The 19,701-nt window shown below is 43.0% G+C and overlaps 2 protein-coding genes across 2 annotated transcripts in view; one reads left to right on the top strand and one right to left on the bottom strand.

The window, feature by feature from the left end:
* LOC137594183 (glycine amidinotransferase, mitochondrial-like) overlaps window positions 1-19,701 on the bottom strand; it is a 55,494-nt gene that overhangs the window by 8,708 nt on the left and 27,085 nt on the right. The gene's annotated exons all lie outside the window — the stretch shown is intronic.
* LOC137594277 (glycine amidinotransferase, mitochondrial-like) lies at window positions 4,591-7,982 on the top strand. The gene is made up of 9 exons (XM_068313656.1): window positions 4,591-4,714; window positions 5,352-5,570; window positions 5,724-5,919; window positions 6,497-6,687; window positions 6,956-7,093; window positions 7,222-7,383; window positions 7,484-7,547; window positions 7,615-7,731; window positions 7,873-7,982. Exons 1-9 carry the CDS (start codon window positions 4,646-4,648, stop codon window positions 7,980-7,982), a joined length of 1,266 nt encoding a protein of 421 aa, XP_068169757.1. The 5' UTR covers window positions 4,591-4,645.

The following is a 19,701-nucleotide window of genomic DNA, read 5'->3' as shown; positions in this document are numbered from 1 at the left end:
AGCAGAGGAGCAGATGGATGGAGTGTTTATTTGTGCTAATGCAAATGGCATGTAAAAACCATTATATACAAGGTACAGTATTGGCTTTTAAGGGGCAACATAGCATAGAGTGAAGCAGGCTTATTGTAAAACGTATTTTACAACTGCATTTATTTCATAGCATTTATTTGTTTAGGGTTGTTTTTTTTCCAGACATATCATTACAACAGACTTCACACCTTCATCAACATCATTCCCATCCCCAGAATCAACAAACACCACTCTCATTACAAAATGTTGTCAACCACTTCATACAGTAAACATTTTCACGGGTGGCACGGGTGGCGCAGTGGGTAGCGTTGTCTCTGCACAGCAAGGTGGTTCCGGTTTGCGTCCCACTCTGTGTGGAGTTTGCATGTTCTTCCCATGTCTGCGTGGGTTCTCTCTGGGTTCTCCGGCTTCCTCCCACCTCCAAAAACATGCGTTTCAGGTTGATTGGCTGTTCCAAATTGTCTGTAGGTATGAGTGTGTGCATGCGTGTTTGTTTGCATCTCTGTGTGGCTCTGGCGTTGCACCCGGAATTTTCTGTGGGAAAACCCGTTCAAAATGTAGTTCGCACTGAGTTACAAAGGGTCTCACGTCACCTGATTCCCTGGAGAATTGCTTTGGACGAGAGAGTTGGAAGCAGGAAGAAGTGGCGCTGGTCGGTGACCGAGAGTTGGGGCCTAGACCCGGAAGAATGGCTGGGTAAGACTCCGCCACAGCAGGTGCCTCTCGAGGCAGGTGACCGAGTCATTGACTGACCTGTGAGCCCAACGATATCATCATAGAGTCCTGGCGAGCTGTCAGATCTCTCAGAGCGGTGCACAGGGATGTAAGCTGCTCCTGCTGTTGAGCCAATTTTCCCCCCTGTATTCAAAGGGCGTAACGAACTGGATCAGAGTTGGCTGAGTCCGTTCTGGCCAGTTTGTTCTGTCATGAACGTAGCGCAGGGAGACAGGACTCAAATGCACGACACTGAGCGGTAAATCACAAAACAAGGTTTATTCCAGGCACGGTTCAGTACACAGGTAAGACTGTCAATCCAGGCAGAGGTATCCAAGGCGGCAGGCAAAGGTAAGGCAAGGTCAAAATACAAGCATTGTTCAATCACAAAAACGAGAACGAGAGCAATGAATCAAGGCTGGAACGTGAGCAAAAACTAAAACGAACTGGCGACGAGACAAGACACAAAGGGGGAATAAATGCAGGGCTAATGGGGGTGATAGGAGGCAGGTGCATGAAACACAATCAGGGATCAGGTGCACGCAGACGGGGAGGGGGCAGGGCAAACAAGAACCCAGAACAGAGACAGGGGTGAGTGATCACAAAATAAAACAGGAAGACAAGACATGCAACATAGGGAAACAAATAAATGCTTAACAAGACAGGATCATGACACCGTGAAGTCAACATCGTGAAAAATAAACATCCGCATGTAAATATGAGACCTTTTAGCCCCACTGGATCTGGAAGACGCTGAAGATGTGTATTTCTTTGCCAGCATGACAATTGGGATGACAACACTGGGGTTTGGAGTTTTCGAAATGCATTACATGCTGAAAACAGTGGCGATACAACAGATCAGAGTAAAGAAGGATTGTACCAACACTGTAGAGGCAATGGTCAAAATGCATGTTACATTCAACAAAGCCTTGACTCGGATGAGTAAAGCATGACTTGGATAAATGAAGGCATGACTCGGATGAGTGAAGCCATGACTCGAATAAGTGAAGGCATGACTCGGTTGAACAAAGCCAATATTGGGATGACAGAAGATACCTCTAAAAAGCTGGAGGGGCTGGGAAAGAAAGTATGGCGTATGGATGTTGGGACCAGGAATTGCGATGCTGACAACAGCGACTAGAAGAGAAGGCAGACACAGAGTCCCACATCATCTCATCTACTAAATGCAATTAGTTCGATTTGGTATTAAAAACATACATTTGTGCTCGCTTGCACCTCGACAGCATTTCTCAAGATAGTGGTGAAATTGAATGTTGAACAGACAGGCATCAAATAGGCCAAAGGTGAACAGAATAGTGGTGAGTACAAGGAAGAGGACTTTGTGGTGTGTCCTAACTAGGAATGTTGTTGGTGGAGCAACAGGGAGACACGTCCCTTAACACTATTAGAAAGGAATAAAAATGCATCCTTGACACACTTTCTGCGGTCTGTTATTGTGGTGAAGTATACACAACACTTACGGTTAAAACAGGCCAAAAGGCTCAATGAAGATCTGTGTGCAACAGATCATTATGATGACCAAGGGTTGGAAGAAGAGACACACAAAGGTGAACCTGTTGCACAAGTTTCCCTGCCAATGCTGCATAAAATTGAAAGAGTTGGTGCACTGGGTGAAATTCTCTGGACCCCCGAAGGCAACACTGTGAAAAATAAAAATCCGCATGGAAATATGAGACTTTTTAGCCGTTAAGATTTCTGGGGCTCTATACTGAGATGCCCTTTTTATCACTGAATTTTAACAACCTGCATGGGAAATTGGGTGTCAAATTGAAATGAAGGAACATAAATAGTAATTCAGCAATAATTTTGGAGAGAATGGATGGATGGCTTCCTAATTATCATCAAGAAATAGGTTCCACCTTGTGGTGGGGTACACTCAGGGTTAAAACAGGACACCCAGCTATAAAACTCATTGAAGCTTCTTCCGAGGTGTGGAAGAAGCAACACACAAAGGTGAACCTGTTGCACAAGTTCCCTAGCCAATGCTGCACATATTGCAAGGGTTGCCTAACTAGCTGTGGTACCTATGGACTGTCAGTATAGGACACATATATTTCATGCAGCACAGTTATACACAAAGTCAATGCAGCTACAGATATGAAACAAGGACTATCTGGGACCAGGAATTGCGGTGCTGACAGCAGGAATTAGAAGAGAAGGCAGACAGAGTCCCACATCATCTAAGCTACTAAATGCAATTAGTTCGATTTGGTATTAAAAACATACATTTGTGCTCGCTTGCACCTCGACAGCATTTCTCAAGATAGTGGTGAAATTGAATGTTGAACAGACAGGCATCAAAAAGGCCAAAGGTGAACAGAATAGTGGTGAGTACAAGGAAGAGGACTTTGTGGTGTGTCCTAACTAGGAATGTTGTTGGTGGAGCAACAGTGAGACACGTCCCTTAACACTATTAGAAAGGAATAAAAATGCATCCTTGACACACTTTCTGCGGTCTGTTATTGTGGTGAAGTATACACAACACTTACGGTTAAAACAGGCCAAAAGGCTCAATGAAGATCTGTGTGCAACAGATCATTATGATGACCAAGGGTTGGAAGAAGAGACACACAAAGGTGAACCTGTTGCACAAGTTTCCCTGCCAATGCTGAATAAAATTGAAAGAGTTGGTGCACTGGGTGAAATTCTCTGGGCCCCCGAAGGCAACACTGTGAAAAATAAAAATCTGCATGGAAATATGAGACTTTTTAGCCGTTAAGATTTCTGGGGCTCTATACTGAGATGCCCTTTTTATCACTGAATTTTAACAACCTGCATGGGAAATTGGGTGTCAAATTGAAATGAAGGAACATAAATAGTAATTCAGCAATAATTTTGGAGAGAATGGATGGATGGCTTCCTTATTATCATCAAGAAATAGGTTCCACCTTGTGGTGGGGTACACTCAGGGTTAAAAGAGACCACCCTGCTATAAAGCTCAATTAAGCTTCTTCCAGGGTATGGAAGAAGCAACACACAAAGGTGAACCTGTTGCACAAGTTTCCCTGCCAATGCTGCACATATTGCAAGGGTTGCCTAACAAGCTGTGTTACCTATGGACTGTCAGTAGCTCTGTGGCTTTATATTTCAGTTATGGAGGAATTAAATAAATTCCCGTGATTTAGATTTTTGCATTTTTATTTTTCCTTTTGGCCGATTCAGGAAAACTGGTCCTCTCGTATAATACATTTACGCTAAATAGGACACATATATTTCATGCAGCACAGTTATACACAAAGTCAATGCAGCCACAGATAACAAACCTTCAGAAACAAGGACTATCTGGGACCAGGAATTGCGATGCTGACAGCAGGAACTTGAAGAGAAGTCAGACAGAGTCCCACATCATCTAAGCTACTAAATGCAATTAGTTCGATTGGTATTAAAAACAAATTCGTGTGGAAACAACACATGGCAATGGGATATTCAAGGTCACTAAACCAGAATTTATGTCACGCCAGGTACTGATGAAAATGCTTTGTTTTACAACAGGGAAATAATTTGGCCTGACAGTTTTTGTTTACCCCAATTGTGGTCAGAACTCACCGGTACAGCGATGTGAAATAAATGACCGTCAAGTGGAATTAAGGAGGAATGAGTTGACTGCCTCCGGTTTTGAAACTCTATTGAGAAAATGCACATTGCAAATAGGCTGGCAGAAACTGCATGGGGTAAAATCTTATTTGAATTACCATTTGGTGTTGTAAAGGATTGAGTTTCAGAGAGACACTTTTATCAGTGTCCTTTGCACCACAACATGAGAGTGGCCAATCATCTCAGAGCCATGTGTACATATGCCTATAAAGCTGTTGCATCTCCACTCAAAGGCAAACCACGAGGTGGATCTTGGTCTGCTGTGTAACACATTCAGCATCAGACAATGCTGCGAGTCAAGTGTCTGAGAGGAGGCTGCAGAGGAGCTGAAGCTATCCATCTTTTTGGAGCCATGGTTGGTATATTAATCATTTCCTTCTTTTTCCCCAAAACACATTCCCAACTCCCACTTTCTATATATTATTAAAGATCAGTTAAAATGTTTTTTTCCTTCTGTCTCTAGAGTGAACAGCTAGTTCATACACAACAAATAATAATTTCCCTAACACTCCTGAATGATGCTAAAGCTTGTGTTGAAAGTCATGACCATTGCTAAAAACAGTTTCTATGACTACATTTTGTGCTTTTTTGTAGAAGAGTAAGTGGCCACGTATTTAATCCAGGAGTAGGCAAACTGTTTGACTGATGGGCCACACAGAGTTCTAAAATTTGAAAGGTGGGCCAGCAGATGGATGGATTGTTTATTTGTAGTAATGCAAACGACATGTAAAAACCATTATATAAAAGGTTTGGACTTTTATGTAATTTTTTAAATAGGCAACAAAACACCTGCATTAATTTCATGAATTTAATTAAACAGTTCAAACAAGTTTACTGGGCCGGACCACAATGCCAAACAGGCTATAGATGGCCCGCGGGCCGTAGTTTGACCATGCTTAACATAATTCATCACTAATTTCACTGATAAAAATAAATACACGAAGAAATGTCGTATTGGCACATCATTTAAATAAGTTTTTTGTCCACTCTAGCTTGGCCGTGCATTGACTGGATGGACCCAGAAGGCCTTTCAGAGCAGTTCGAGTACTGCAGGTTCACAGGTGCAGGGTACAGTTGCAGAAGATCATGTCACAGAAACTAAAGAGCAAGATTGTCCTGTTTGCAGCTACAATGAATGGGACCCTCTTGAGGAGGTGATTGTGGGTCGTGCTGAAAACTGCCATGTACCTCCCTTCACTGTGGAAGTAAAAGTAAGTAATAGTGTTAAAATAGCTTGTAAAATTTGGACACTGTGTAATGTCCATGCTTATTCCTATATACCAAGTGATGTTTGCGTATACAGTAATATAGCTGTGAGACAGTGAATTTAATTTCATTTTGTCACACTTTAAACCTCTTAACAGGCCTGCATATATGAGAAGTACTGGCCCTTCTATCAGAAATATGGGGGCCAGTCTTTTCCTCAGAACCACTTGAAGACAGCTGTTGCTGAAATTGAAGAACTGTGCAACGTCCTGCATCACGAGGGAGTCACTGTGAGGAGGCCAGAACCCATCAACTGGTCACAGGTGTACACAACTCCAGACTTCACATCATCAGGTAAAAAAAGCCATAGCTGAGATATTACTCACTCTTTAGACTTTTTTTCCGATCACATTGATATATGTGTTAGCAGATTAATAAGATAAAAAAAACCTACCATAAATACTTTTTGTTACTATTTTTACCAACATGACCACTCCTTCTCCTCCACCATCATTCAGAGGGAATGTTAACTGATTTTTAGAGCTATTCATTTTGCATCAATAGCTGCAAGCAAATTTTGCCTGAACATATAACATCAGTCCATGAAATATAATGTATTGATATGCTACAAGAAAAAAGGAACCATAACTGTTGACATACTTGCCCCTCCCCCATTTAGACAGCTACGACGTTACTTAATAATGAACACTATTCACTTAGATTGCTTGAAATTCTTTTCATTGAGTTGTACGGCTCAGGGTATCACTGCCGTCACCCCAGGAGTGTACCCTGTCAGCTGGGATAGGCTCCAGCACCCCGCGACCATGGAAGAAGTCGGTTTGAAGATGAATGAACGAATGACTTGTACTGCGTCACACTCTCATAAGCTAATTGTTTTAGAACTCAAAGTGTATTGTTGAATGTGTTGTAGGCATGTATGCTGCCATGTCAAGAGACATCCTTCTTGTAGTGAAAAATGAGATTATTGAAGCTCCTATGGCCTGGAGGTCTCGCTTCTTTGAGTACCGAGCCTACAGGCCTCTGATCAAGGAGTACTTCAGAAAAGGTGCAAAATGGACGACTGCGCCTAAACCCACCAAGTCCGATGATCTGTATGATCAGGTGAGCAGTTATTTTGGTAAATTAGTTTCAATTAGTTTATTATTATTTATTAATTTTAATTGGTTTATTTGGTCAAGATGTCACATGTTCAATGGGATTATTATTCTTCACATAAATTTCATAAACATATGCAAATGTTCTTTGGTTCAACATCCTCATATTACCTTTAAGCTCTATCCTTTTGTTATTTGTTGCACTGTGTGCCAAGATATTATATAGCAATGGCTAACTGCTAGCATGTATATCATGTTGTTGTGGTGTCATGCAGGAGTACCCCATGCAAACATTAGCAGACAGACACAAGTTGGCTGCCCAGGGGAAGTTTGTGACCACAGAGCACGAGCCCTGCTTTGATGCTGCTGAATTCATGCGTGCTGGGAGAGACATTTTTGTCCAGAGAAGTCAGGTGTGAAGGCTGTGAAGGTAAACTTGTAGCTGTGTCTGCTTTGTGAGAGGCAAATTCTTTTCGCTCTCGCTACCTATCTACCCCCCTATCTACCTACTTACCTGTCTACCTACATTTTTTTTTTTCAGGTTACAAATTATATGGGAATTGAGTGGATGCGTCATTTGGACCTGTACTATAATGTTCACACAATCTCTTTCAAGGACCCTAATGCCATGCACATTGATGCAACTTTTAACATCATTGGACCAGGACTGGCACTGTTAAACCCTGAACGTCCCTGTGACCAGGTACTGCAGACAGGAAAGGGTGCCCTGTTTCTTTTTCTTGTGCAGTGTTTGTTTTAAAGAGTGCTCTGCTATGACAACTGCTGTTTGACTTTTTCTTCAGATTGACATGTTCCACAAGGCTGGCTGGACTATTGTTAAACCTCCCATACCCATGATTCCTGATGGTGGGTAGTTACATTACGACTTCCCTTACACAATCACATGCATTTAGTGAAAGAGTATCTCTTTTAGACCATCCATTGTGGATGTCCTCCAAATGGCTGTCCATGAATGTCCTGATGTTGGATGAGAAGCGCGTTTTGGTGGAATCCAATGAAACCAGCATTCAAAAGATGTTTGAGAGTCTTGGTAAATTCCTGTATTCCATGTTTAAGATTTGTCAACAGATAATTTGGATTAATCTGTAAGTGAATGGTTCTATATCAAAGGTAATTCCAGACAATAATGCCTATCTGCTTTGGAATGAGATGTAAATGTGATTTGTTTCAGGTATTACACCCATAAAAGTGAGCATTCGTCATGACAATTCTCTGGTTGGCAGCTTCCACTGCTGGACAACAGATGTACGCCGCCGTGGAACTCTACAGTCCTACTTCTAATAACCTTTCCAGAAATAACCTGTCTTTTTCCAAGAAGCGGAAGGGGGACGTTGGCTTTCCTTATCTTATTGGTGATATAACTGTCATATCTTTATTCTTGCTAAAATCATGCATGTTTTCATGTATAAATGGGGAATTGTCAAACTTCTTAAAAAGTATACACATAAAAATATGGATCTTCTACCTTGAGTTTGTTAAAATGTGTTAAAAACTGCTCTTAATTTCCCCTTCGGAGATCACATTAGTATCCATCCATCCATCCATCCATCCATCCATCCATCCATCCATCCATCCATCCATCCATCCATCCATATTCAACCGCTCATCCAGGGCCAGGTCACAGGGGCAGCAGTCTCAAGAGGGATGCCCATACTTCCCTTTCCCCAGACACCTCTTCCAGCTCCTCCAGGAGGATCCCAAGGCGTTCCCAGGCCAGCTGAGAGACATAGTCCCTCCAGCGTGTCGTAGGTCTTCCTCGAGGTCTCCTCCCGGTAGGACATGCCTGGAACACCTCCCCAAGGAGGTGTCATCCAGATTTAGAATGTTTTGTTCTTTGAGTTCTTTGAGTGGTCTGCTGGGAGGATTACAGTCTGATGGCTGTGGGCAGGAAGGACCTGCGATATCTTTCCTTCACGCATCTTGGGTGAAGCAACCTATCGCTGAAGGAGCTCTTAGTGATCTTAGTGTGCCCTGCAGAGGGTGGGAGTGGTTCCTCATCATCGATGACAGCTTGGCTGTCATCCTCCTCTCCACCACCACCTCCACTGAGTCCAGGAGGCATCCTAGGACAGAACCCGCCTTCCTAATCAGCCTGTCCAGTCTCCTCCTGTCAGCCGCTGTGATGCTGCTGCCCTAGCAGACCACCTCATTAAAAATAGCAGAGGCTACTACTCTGTAATAAAATGTCCTTAGGTGTCCTTTTTATAAAGTGAGTGACTATTGGTACTCCAGTCCAGTTTATTGTTCAGGTGAACACCCAGGTACTTGTAAGAGGACACCACCTTGATTTTCGTACCCTGGATATCACCGGTGTAACCGGGCAGAGTGATTGCCTGCGGAAATCCACCACCAGCTCCTTGGTTTTACCCGCCTTGATCTGGAGGTGGTTCCGCTGGCACCAGTCCACAAAGTCCTGGGTCAGTTCTCTGTACTCTCTGTCGTCCCCATCGGTGATGAGGCCGACGATTGCAGAGTCATCAGAGAACTTCTGCAGGTGACATGTGGGGGAGTTGTAGGAGGAGTCTGCAGTGTACAGGGTGAACAGGAATGGAGCCAGAACCATTCCGTGTGGTGACCCCGTGCTGCAGACAACCGTGTTCGACAAACAGTCCCGGGTCCTCACGAGCTGCAAGCGATTGGTCAAGTAGTCCAATACCCAGTCTGTGAGGTGATGGTCCAACCCGGTGATCTTCAGTTTGTCCCTCAACAGTGCCGGTTGTATCGTATTGAAAGCACTGGAGAAATCAGAAAACATGATCCTCACAGTGCACCCCGGCTTCTCCAGGTGAGACGGTGCTTGATGCTGAAAGAAAATGACGGCATCATCCACCCCGATGGCAGGCTGGTAAGTGAACTGGAGTGGGTCCAGTGATGGGCTCACCAGGGGGCGGAAATGATAGAGGACCAGATGCTCCAGGGTCTTCATAAGGTGGGATGTTAGCGCCACCGGCCTGTAGCTGTTTAGGTCATAGGGGTGCGGGGTCTTGGGCACGGGAACCAAGCAGGACATTTTCCACAGCTGTGGAACCCTTCTCAGCTTCAGGCTTATGTTGAACATGTGTCCAACAATCCCACACAGCTGGTCTGCGCAGGATTTCAGGAGCCTGGAGCTGATGCTGTCTGGACCCGCAGCCTTCCTCGTCTTTATCCTCCGGAACTGGTTTCTCACCTGGGATTCACTGAGGCAAGGCACAATTCAAGGCACAAAAAAAGATGCATGGATGTCTGTATGGTGGCATGGAGGAAGAAAGGAAGCTGGACCCTGGCGGATGGATAGGTAAGGGGTGATACTGATGAACTTGGAGTTGCAGGTCCACAGTGGATGGGGGGTGTACCTGAGAAAACATGTAAGGACATAGAGCACAGAAACTCCAGGGAAGACGTTGAGTCAGTAGGGTGTGACTGGAGACTTGGAGAGTGAGGTCGGAGAGGAGGAGGAGTAGCAAAGATGGTCAGAGAGAACGAGGAGGAGAGAGAAGCTCAGTGAGTCTGGATGTTGAGTCTCCAGCAGTGTAGGTCTATAAGAAAAAAAAAAGGGATGGGAATTTCACAAGACAAATGGCTTCTACCCGCCAGCTCTTTTTTTCCGGATGTTGTTGTTGATGTTAATGAAGGTCTGAAGTCTGTTGTCCAGGTGTCTGAGGACAGGTGCCATATGTGGGACTTTTTGGGCAGGTGACCTTAACAAACTTAAGTGACCCAGCCGGTATAAATTCCCTACCTCTTTCTAGGACCCGCACCTGACCATCATGAGTTAATGGCACACATCTAGGCAGTCTTTAGGGGGGCATGGGGGGTGGGGGGTAACCAACCTGTCCTTTTAAAGCCGGTAATCAGCCTTGCCTTTTAAAGCCAAACACCCACAAGGTTGGAGCCTAGGTGCACCCCAATAATGATGGCTGTGTAGATCCCCACACTATAAAAATACTTCAAATGTCCAATGATGTATCAATAATCCACTTTATAATGTTCATAATCCACTAGTGTCAATAATTGTATTGCCTGTTCTTCACAGAACCATACAAAAGATGAACAACCACTCAAGCACACACTCACACCTAAGGACAATTTGGAACCAAACAATTCATCAAATGTGCATGTTTTTGGAGGTGTGAGGAAAACAGAGGACCTGGTGAAAACCCACACCCGCTGGAGAACAAAACTCCGCACAGAATAGGACTCAAACCTACGTAGAACTGTCTTTCTGGGAGGCAACAGCATTGCCCACTGTACGACCGTGCCGCCCGACAGCCTTTTATGTTAATTTTATTCAGTTGTCACTTTTGTCCATTAGGTTTATATATTGTATTTTAACTGTTATGCCATACAAGGTCTTCTTTTTAAAAAACCCCAAAACCCAACCCAAACACTGGGAGAGTGACCCCACTCTTATATGGGGTGGACACCCTATTTTTCTGTTCATTAGCATATTTCAAGGTGACCACCTGTGGAAGTTCAACAGTGGCAGTTTGTACAGAGTTACATGTTACACATGGGCCCACATTCAGCTCAACACCCCCCCTTTCAGCCCATCTTGCACTTGTCATACTATGCTCTACTATGGCCAGTTGTGGGTTGTGTCTGCATGCTTATCTTATACAGACGCTACTGCAAGGCCTTGAACCGTCAGCTCAGGAGATTCTTCTACAACATGTATGGCAATATGAAAGGTTTGCTCTTACTATTCATGGCTTATTGTAGTATAAGGCCTTTATTTCATTGGTTTTTCTACAACAGGATGTTCTAATGGCCCATGCTGGAAACAGATATCCGTGAGTTTGTGGGGGTCTGTCCTGTCAGCAGCCAACACAAGCCCTCCCATCAGGTTCCTGCCACCTTGCTGCAACCCCTGCCTATGCGTCATATTTACAATTTAAGTAAGAAGGCCAGATAATGCTTTCATTTTACCCATTTTATACCCCTCATTATAAGCCGACTCAATGAAAGATGTGATTATACTAAAAATGGGCTTAGCAGTCACACACAATCTTACATGATCTTCTCATACAAGTATTTTTGTATCTTATTGAGCACACACTCCCTAAGGTGACTCTCTCAGCCACATGGTTTGTATGGCACATCTGTTCCAGCAAATACATTCTTGTAGTTTATACAGGATTTATACTACAAAATGAAAGAGTTCACCCTCATTTCTTCAAACTAAGGCAGCCAACAAATGTTTACTCTGAGCTGTGCTTCATGTGCCTGAAACGGTTTAGTAACATAATCAATATTAACTTTGATAACCTTTCCATTGCTCCCAAACATTTAGATAAGAAACAACTCCTTATTTGGGGAAGCAAAGAATCACAAGGGCCTAAAGTGTTACGGTTGTAGTTTAGACCGAAATACAATACACAAAGGAAGCCCAGACTCATAATTTAATAAGCAAAATACAGGTAATTAGAGGAACAGGCAAATTCCGGGCCAAGAACAGATCAAGAAACCGAAAGAGCAGGATGAGTCAATGACGATCTGGCCGCAAACTGAGGTCTGAGCAGAGCTTAAGTAGGGTAGAGCCTGGTTGGCATGGGAGGTGGGTGGCTGTAGCAACACAGGTGACAGGAATGACTGGATGAATTCAGGACACAGAGGACAGGAGGGAAAACTCACACTGTGACCATGACATAGAGAGGGTTAAATATTTTTAAATGTTACTTAAATATGATAATTATAACAGGGCCTCAATATAATTTTGTTAAGTCATGTTTTAAGTATTATCAAGCATAAATCTTTTGATAAAGACATCTGTTTGGTAAGCTAAAATGTCAAATTAATTTTTAAAGTATGTACTGCCCTCTGAGCCCCCTGGACAGAGCAGACAGGTGTACTAGCATTGCCGCTGGCTATTTGTTTAACTCAGAACATTGCGTGCAGTTTGTCTAAGGTTTTCCAAGAGCAAAGTGACTGATATATGCATCAGCTGAGCCAATATAATTTTGTCAACATTATTCATTTCACCATAGTCATTATTCATTTCATCATAGTCATTATTTGTGGAGCACTGCAAACATAAGAAAAACAACAACAACAACAAACAAACAAACAGAAAAAGAGGCCATTTGAGACTATTTGAATGCTACACATGCATCTTAGTCTTAACTTTTCATTTGAAGGTGGATATTTATATTTATTATTCAAGGGAAAGTATTTTTGTATGTAGGCTTTACAGAAAATGCAAAATATGTGGTTATAATGGGAGTCGATAGGACTGAATTGTAGGCCAGGGAAAAGAGTGTTAAAATGACTATCCTCTACTCTATACATCTTGCAGATGGGACAACGGAATATAAAATCCAAATAGTTCAAAAGAATCCTATTCCACATCTTAAAAACTGACCCAGATATCTAGGATTTTAAAAATTGAAAATCAGCAAAATGTACATCCTTCTGTGGCAGCAATCTTGGACTGCTGACCATTGAAAAAATTTCCCCATGTGCCCTGAGTGATTATAGCTGCTGCTGTTGGATCAGAAATCACAAGCATGCAGAAAAACAGTCGTACTTTTAATAATTAAATATAATATCCATTATCAATATTGGCACTGTTTTCTATCCTCACAAATCACAAGGGGAACATATTTGTCACTGCCATCACTTATATTAAAGGGGCCCTATTATGAAAATCACACTTTTTCAGGTCTCTACATACACATAGTGGTCCTCCCTAACCCGACCAATTCCTAGACTCTGGTAAACAAACGCTCCCTGCATGAATAGATATTTGGAGTTTTAGGAAGTCATAGCTCTGAACGACTCAAATTGCTCATATTACGCTAGATCAGCCGTTCTTGACGTCAGACTATGGACTCTGTGCAATTGAACAGAGTATTGGACGATATGGATTGGTTCACATGCTCAAGGATGTGGCCATCCCCAAGACATAGTTCTTTGCGTCGGACGTGAGGCAGCAGTCTGTTGAAATGGCGTCCGTGAGAAGGAGACATGATAGTTGCTCAGTTGTTGATTGTACAAATCAACACCAGTGTTTATTTTTAATCTCATCCAAAGAAGAACAGAAGAGAGCGTGGTTGCATTTCATTTTTAATGGCAACGTGCCGGCTACATCGTTCGCACGTTTGTTTGTGTGTGTGAACCACTTCAGTCCAGCCTGTTTTAGCAAATGAGGGTCAGTACAGAAGAAGCATTACCTCGAGACTGATCCTTATTCAAGGATCACTCCCGACCTTACCGGACCAAGGAACTGCACCCTGGCCACAGGTTAGTCTCACCACATTTATCTTTTTTGCAGTTGTCTGTTAGCATGAGTGATCAAGTGCTATTTGGCTAATTAGGAAGTACTGCTTTGTTTCGCATTTGCGTGTGTGCGCTCCAACACATGTGTGCATGCTGAACCTACAGTATCTAGCTACAACACATATAAGTTGGGCTCACATTTTATCATTTTTCATGTTGTCTGTTAGCATGAATAAAGTTATGTTATGCTAGGCTATTTAGGTAGCTCTCCTTTGTTTCGCGTTTGCGTATTGCGTGTGTGTGTGCGTGCACGCCCGATCACATGTGTGCATGCTGGACCTACAGTAGGTACAACACACATAAGTTGGTCTCATATTTTCTTATTGTTTGTTAGCATGAAGTCATGTTATGCTAGGCTACGCAGGCTAATGTGCTTTTTTTGCGTTTGCGTATTGCGTGTGTGCGCGCACGCTCCAACACGTGTGTGCGTGCTGGTCTACGGTATAAAGCTAAAACACACGCAAGTTGGTCTCATATTTTCTTTCCAATTATCTGTCTGCATAAATAAAGTCAATTTATGCTAGGCTAAGTAGGGAGTTGTGCTTTGTTTCGTATTGCGTGTGTGCGCGCACATGTTAGAGTCGATTGTTTGTTCGGCGTCATATCGACAACGTACGTAGGTCTGTCCTCCTTATCCAAAATCAGAACACTGGTGTCCTGAAATTAGTGTCCCTCTTACTTGTGCATCCATCCGTTCTATATATAGTTCCTTTACTATTGTGATCAAAAGTGTTGAATCTCAACTCTGAGGCTCTTCGATAAATATTCATTCATAGGCTTAAGAACATTCAATGTAGCCGCAAGAGGACACAAGCCAGTGTCTTATTGTGCCGGTCCCAAGCCCGTATAAATACAGAGGGTTGCGTCAGGAAGGGCATCTGGCGTAAAACTGTTGCCAAATCAAAGATGCGAATCAAACTTATGACTTCCATACCGGATCGGTCGAGGCCCTGGTTAAAAACGACCGCCATCGGCGCTGTTGACCTACAGGGCGCCGGTGGAAATTGGATTACTGTTGGTCGAAGAAGGAGAGGAGGAAAGTGCATTCGCACGAAGAAAGAGAAGAGAGCGCCAAGGGTATAAGACAAAGAGTAGGGACGTTGAATGTTGGAACTATGACAGGAAAAGGTAGAGAGTTGGTTGACATGATGCAGAGGAGGAAGGTAGACATACTGTTTGTCCAGGAGACCAGCTGGAAAGGTAGCAAGGCTAGAAGTTTAGGAGCAGAGTTCAAGTTGTTGTATCACGGTGTAGATAGGAAGAGAAATGGAGTGGGAGTTATCTTGAAGGAGGAGTTTGTTGGGAATGTCCTGGAGGTAAAAAGAGTGTCAGATAGAGTGATGAGTCTGAAGCTAGAAATTGAGGGTACGATGGTCAATGTTGTTAGTGGGTATGCTCCAAAGGTAGGATGTGAGCTGGAGGAGAAGGAGAAATTCTGGTTGAACTTTGATGAAGTAATGCAGAGCATACTGAGAAGTGAGAGAGTTGTCATTGGAGCAGACTTCAATGGACATGTTGGTGCAGGAAACAGAGGTGATGAGGAGGTGATGGGCAGGTTTGGTATCCAGGAGAGGAACACAGAAGGACAGATGGTAGTTGACTTTGCAAAAAGGGTGGAAATGGCTGTAGTGAATACTTTCTTCTAGAAGAGGCAGGAACATAGGGTGACCTATAAGAGTGGTGGTAGGAGCAAACAGGTAGACTACATCTTGTGTAGACGGTGTAACCTGAAGGAGATCAGTGACTGCAAAGTAGTGGTAGGTGAGAGTGTAGCCAAACAGCATATAGGATGGTAGTGTGTAGGTTGACTGTGGTGGTGAGGAAGATGAAGAGGGCAAAGGCAGAGCAGAAGACGAAATGGTGGAAACGTAAAAAGGAAGAGTGTTGCTTGACTTTTAGGAAGGAGTTAAGACAGGCTCTGGGTAGCAAGGAGGTGCTTTCAGATAACTGGACAACTACAGCTAATGCGACCAGGGAGACAGGTAGGAGAGTACTTGGTGTGTCATCTGGAAGGAAAGTAGATAAGGAGACTTGGTGGTGGAATGAGGAGGTGCAGGAGTGTATACAGAGAAAGAGGTTAGCTAAGAGGAATTGGGACACTGGGAGGACTGAGAAGAGTAGACAGGAGTATAGGGTGATGCAACGTAAGGTGAAGGTAGAGGTAGAAAAGGCTAAACAAGGTGCTTATGATGACTTGTATGCTAGGTTGGACAGTAAGGAGGGAGAGACTGATCTATACCTGTTGGCAAGACAGAGAGATAGAGATGGGAAGGATGTGCAGCAGGTTAGGGTGATTAAGGATAGGGAAGGAAGTCTATTGACAGGTGCCAGTAGTCTGATGGGAAGATGGAAAGAGTACTTTGAAGAGTTGATGAACGTGGAAAATGAGAGAGAACAAAGACTAGAAGAGGTTGTGGACCAGGATGTACCAAAGATTTGTCAGGATGAAGTGAGGAGGGAACTGAAGAGGATGAAGAGTGGAGAGGCAGTCGGTCCTGATGATATACCTGTAGAGGTTTGGAAGTGTCTAGAAGAGGTGGCAGTAGAGGTTCTGACTGGGTTGTTCAACAGGATCTTAGATAGTGAGAAGATGCCTGAGGAATGGAGGAGAAGTGTGCTGGTGTCCATTTTTAAGAACAAGGGAGATGTGCAGAGTTGTGGCAACTACAGAGGAATAAAGCTGATGAGCCATACAATGAAGTTATGGGAAAGAGTAGTGGAAGCTAGACTAAGTGTAGAAGTGAACATTTGTAAGCAGCAGTATAGTTTCATGGCAAAAAAGAGTACTACAGATGCAGTATTTGCTTTGAGGATATTGATAGAGAAGTACAGAGAAGGCCAAACAGATCTGCATTATGTTTTTGTAGATCTGGAGAAAGCTTATGACAGGGTGCCCAGAGAGGAACTGTGGTATTGTATGAAGAAGTCTTGAGTGGCAGAGAAGTATGTTAGAGCGGTGCAGGACATGTATGAGGACTGTAAGACAGTGGTGAGGTGTGCTGTAGGTGTGACAGAGGAGTTCGAGGTGGAGGTGGGACTGCATCAGGGATCAGCTTTGAGCCCCTTCTTGTTCGCTATGGTGATGGACAGGCTGACAGATGAGGTTAGACAGGAATCTCCATGGACTATGATGTTTGCAGATGACATTGTGATCTGCAGTGAGAGCAGGGAAGAGGTGGAGGAGAAGCTAGAGAGGTGGAGGTTTGTCCTGGAAATGAGAGGAATGAAGGTTAACTGCAGTAAGGCTGGGTACATGTGTGCGAATGAGAGGGACCCAATTGGAAGAGTGAGGTTACAGGGAGAAGAGATCAAGAAAGTGGAGGATTTTAAGTACTTAGGGTCAAAAGTCCAGAGCAATGGAGAGTGTGGAAAAGAGGTGAAGAAGCGTGTACAGGCAGGATGTAACGGGTGGAGGAAAGTGTCAGGTGTGATGTGTGATAGAAGAGTTTCAGCCAAAATGAAAGGAAAGGTGGACAAAACTGTGGTGAGACCAGCGATGTTGTTTGGTCTAGAGACAGTGTCACTGAGGAAAAGACAGGAGACAGAGCTGGAGGTAGCAGAGATGAAAATGCTGAGGTTCTCTTTGGGAGTGACCAGGAAGGATAGGATCAGGAATGAGTACATCAGAGGGACAGCACTTGTTGGAGGTTTTGGAGATAAAGTCAGAGAGGCCAGACTGAGATGGTGTGGACATGTTCTGAGGAGAGATAGTGAATATATTGGTAGAAGGATGCTGAGTTTTGAACTGTCAGTCAGGAGGCCTAGACGAAGACCAAAGAGGAGGTTTATGGATGTAATGAGGGAGGACATGGAGGTAGTTGGTGTGAGAAGAGGATACAAAGGACAGGGCTAGATGGAAGCAATTGATGTGGCAACCCCTGAAGGGAAAAGCCGAAAGGAAAAGAAGAAGAAGACTTAAGAATATTCATTTTCTGACTCAGTTCCATAAAAAAAAACGTTCTGTAAATAGTTCTCTTACTTTTGTGATCAAAAACATTTATTTGAATTTCAATTTTGAGGCTATTTTGTAAATAGTTTTAAAATAAGCAAAAATAGAGCAATCCATATCAATTTTAGACTTAAAATAATGTAGTGATTTAAACCCAACACATTTCCGGTCAAACCACACCCATTTCCGGTTTAAGCCCCGCCCATTCCGAATACAGATACGGATACAAATAATCTAGTTGGCTGAACAGATACAGATACAGATAGTGGTTTACTCGCTCATCCCTACTAGCAAGTACCAGGATGTATTTTGAACACAATTTTTCTAAACAAAGAAATGAATCAAACAATATAATTTCCCTATTTGTGTGGATGAATAAAGTGGATTTAATCTTAATCTTTTTAATATCAATAACAGTAAAGATATATCTTTATGTTTCATTGAACAGGTTTTGTCGCTGACATGTTGGACCTCATATTTGACAAAGTCTTTGGTGGACCCCATGTCATACATAAATGAGATGTTGGCCATTCCTGTCCTCAAGAATCTGTCTGCCCTGTATGAGCGTCCGGACAAGGAGGAGGTCATCCAGCGTAGTGGCCTTTGTCTTCAGGAAACTCTCGGCGTATGCGAAGAACCACACAGGCTGGAATGACGACCCGGATTCTGCACCCTAAGTAGCTCCAGCACTAGCCAACAAAGGTGCGATAGGCCAGATGTCTGCACCAGCTACAGAAAAAGGACACAAAATTATTTATTTCACAATGTTTTCAATCCTGAGTATTACAACTGTTGTTGTTGTCCTAATAGGATGGCCCTGTGTTCTCATTATTGTTATTGTCTTATTATTGTTTTGGGGTATATTGTTTTATGTAAATAAATGCTTTTATATGCCAACAGAAATGGATTGTGAATACCAAAAAATGTTCAACATGTCTATTAATAAGACAAAAATCAAGGTGTCGCAAATACAATATATTAGACTTACCTATATTTGTCACGTGTTACTTCATTAATGAAAGTATGCCTGATGAAGCAAAATAAGACATAACTATAGTTATTATTCTATGACATTTTTCAAAGAACGACTTACTGATGTATTTGTCTCAGGCGTGAACGGCCATACTCAGCCCTTAGTACGTGACTGGCCATTTGTAGGGTGTACACGTTTAGGTACACAGGCTGGAACCCAAGATGTTGAGTCATGCACGGAACCTCATCAACCTCCTGCAGACAGCTCCTAACCTACACTGAAAAACATGGTAAAGGTCATTTTAATTTGTAATTGTAAAAGTAGCCAAATAGAGACATAACTTTGTGGTTTAGCTGTGAGCTTGCTACCTGTGGTATCTCCAAACAGCAGATGTTTTCTGCTTCTGTTGGCATCCGTTCAGTGTCCACAGGAACACCTGTACAATAAATAGAAGGTGAAGACATCTCCAAATAGAGCAGATAAAGGCATCACTGCAATATGGCTACATCCATTCACTATTAACGTGGTGTGATGGTGGCAAGAGTTAGCTCCGTGTGTCTTGTCACAGAGGACTGCCTCAAATATTGTGCAGCTTAGTAACTGGTTTAATCAATGTGATATAAAAATAAAGTAACTTAGCCGTGAGCAGAAGCTAGCATTAGCCACATGGTAATAACTATCAATCACCATCAGACTTAACTGTCACTTATAGAAATACAGGAACATTTTAGCAGTCAACACATCCTTATATATACAAAAAACATAATAAGACAAATATGACATTATTACTGCGCGATAAGAGGCGGGAGTACAAAAAGAAG

The sequence above is a fragment of the Antennarius striatus genome, chromosome 4, assembly GCF_040054535.1.
Source record: "Antennarius striatus isolate MH-2024 chromosome 4, ASM4005453v1, whole genome shotgun sequence".
Classification (NCBI taxonomy): Eukaryota; Metazoa; Chordata; class Actinopteri; order Lophiiformes; family Antennariidae; genus Antennarius; species Antennarius striatus.
This window is presented reverse-complemented; position numbering and strand designations above follow the sequence as displayed.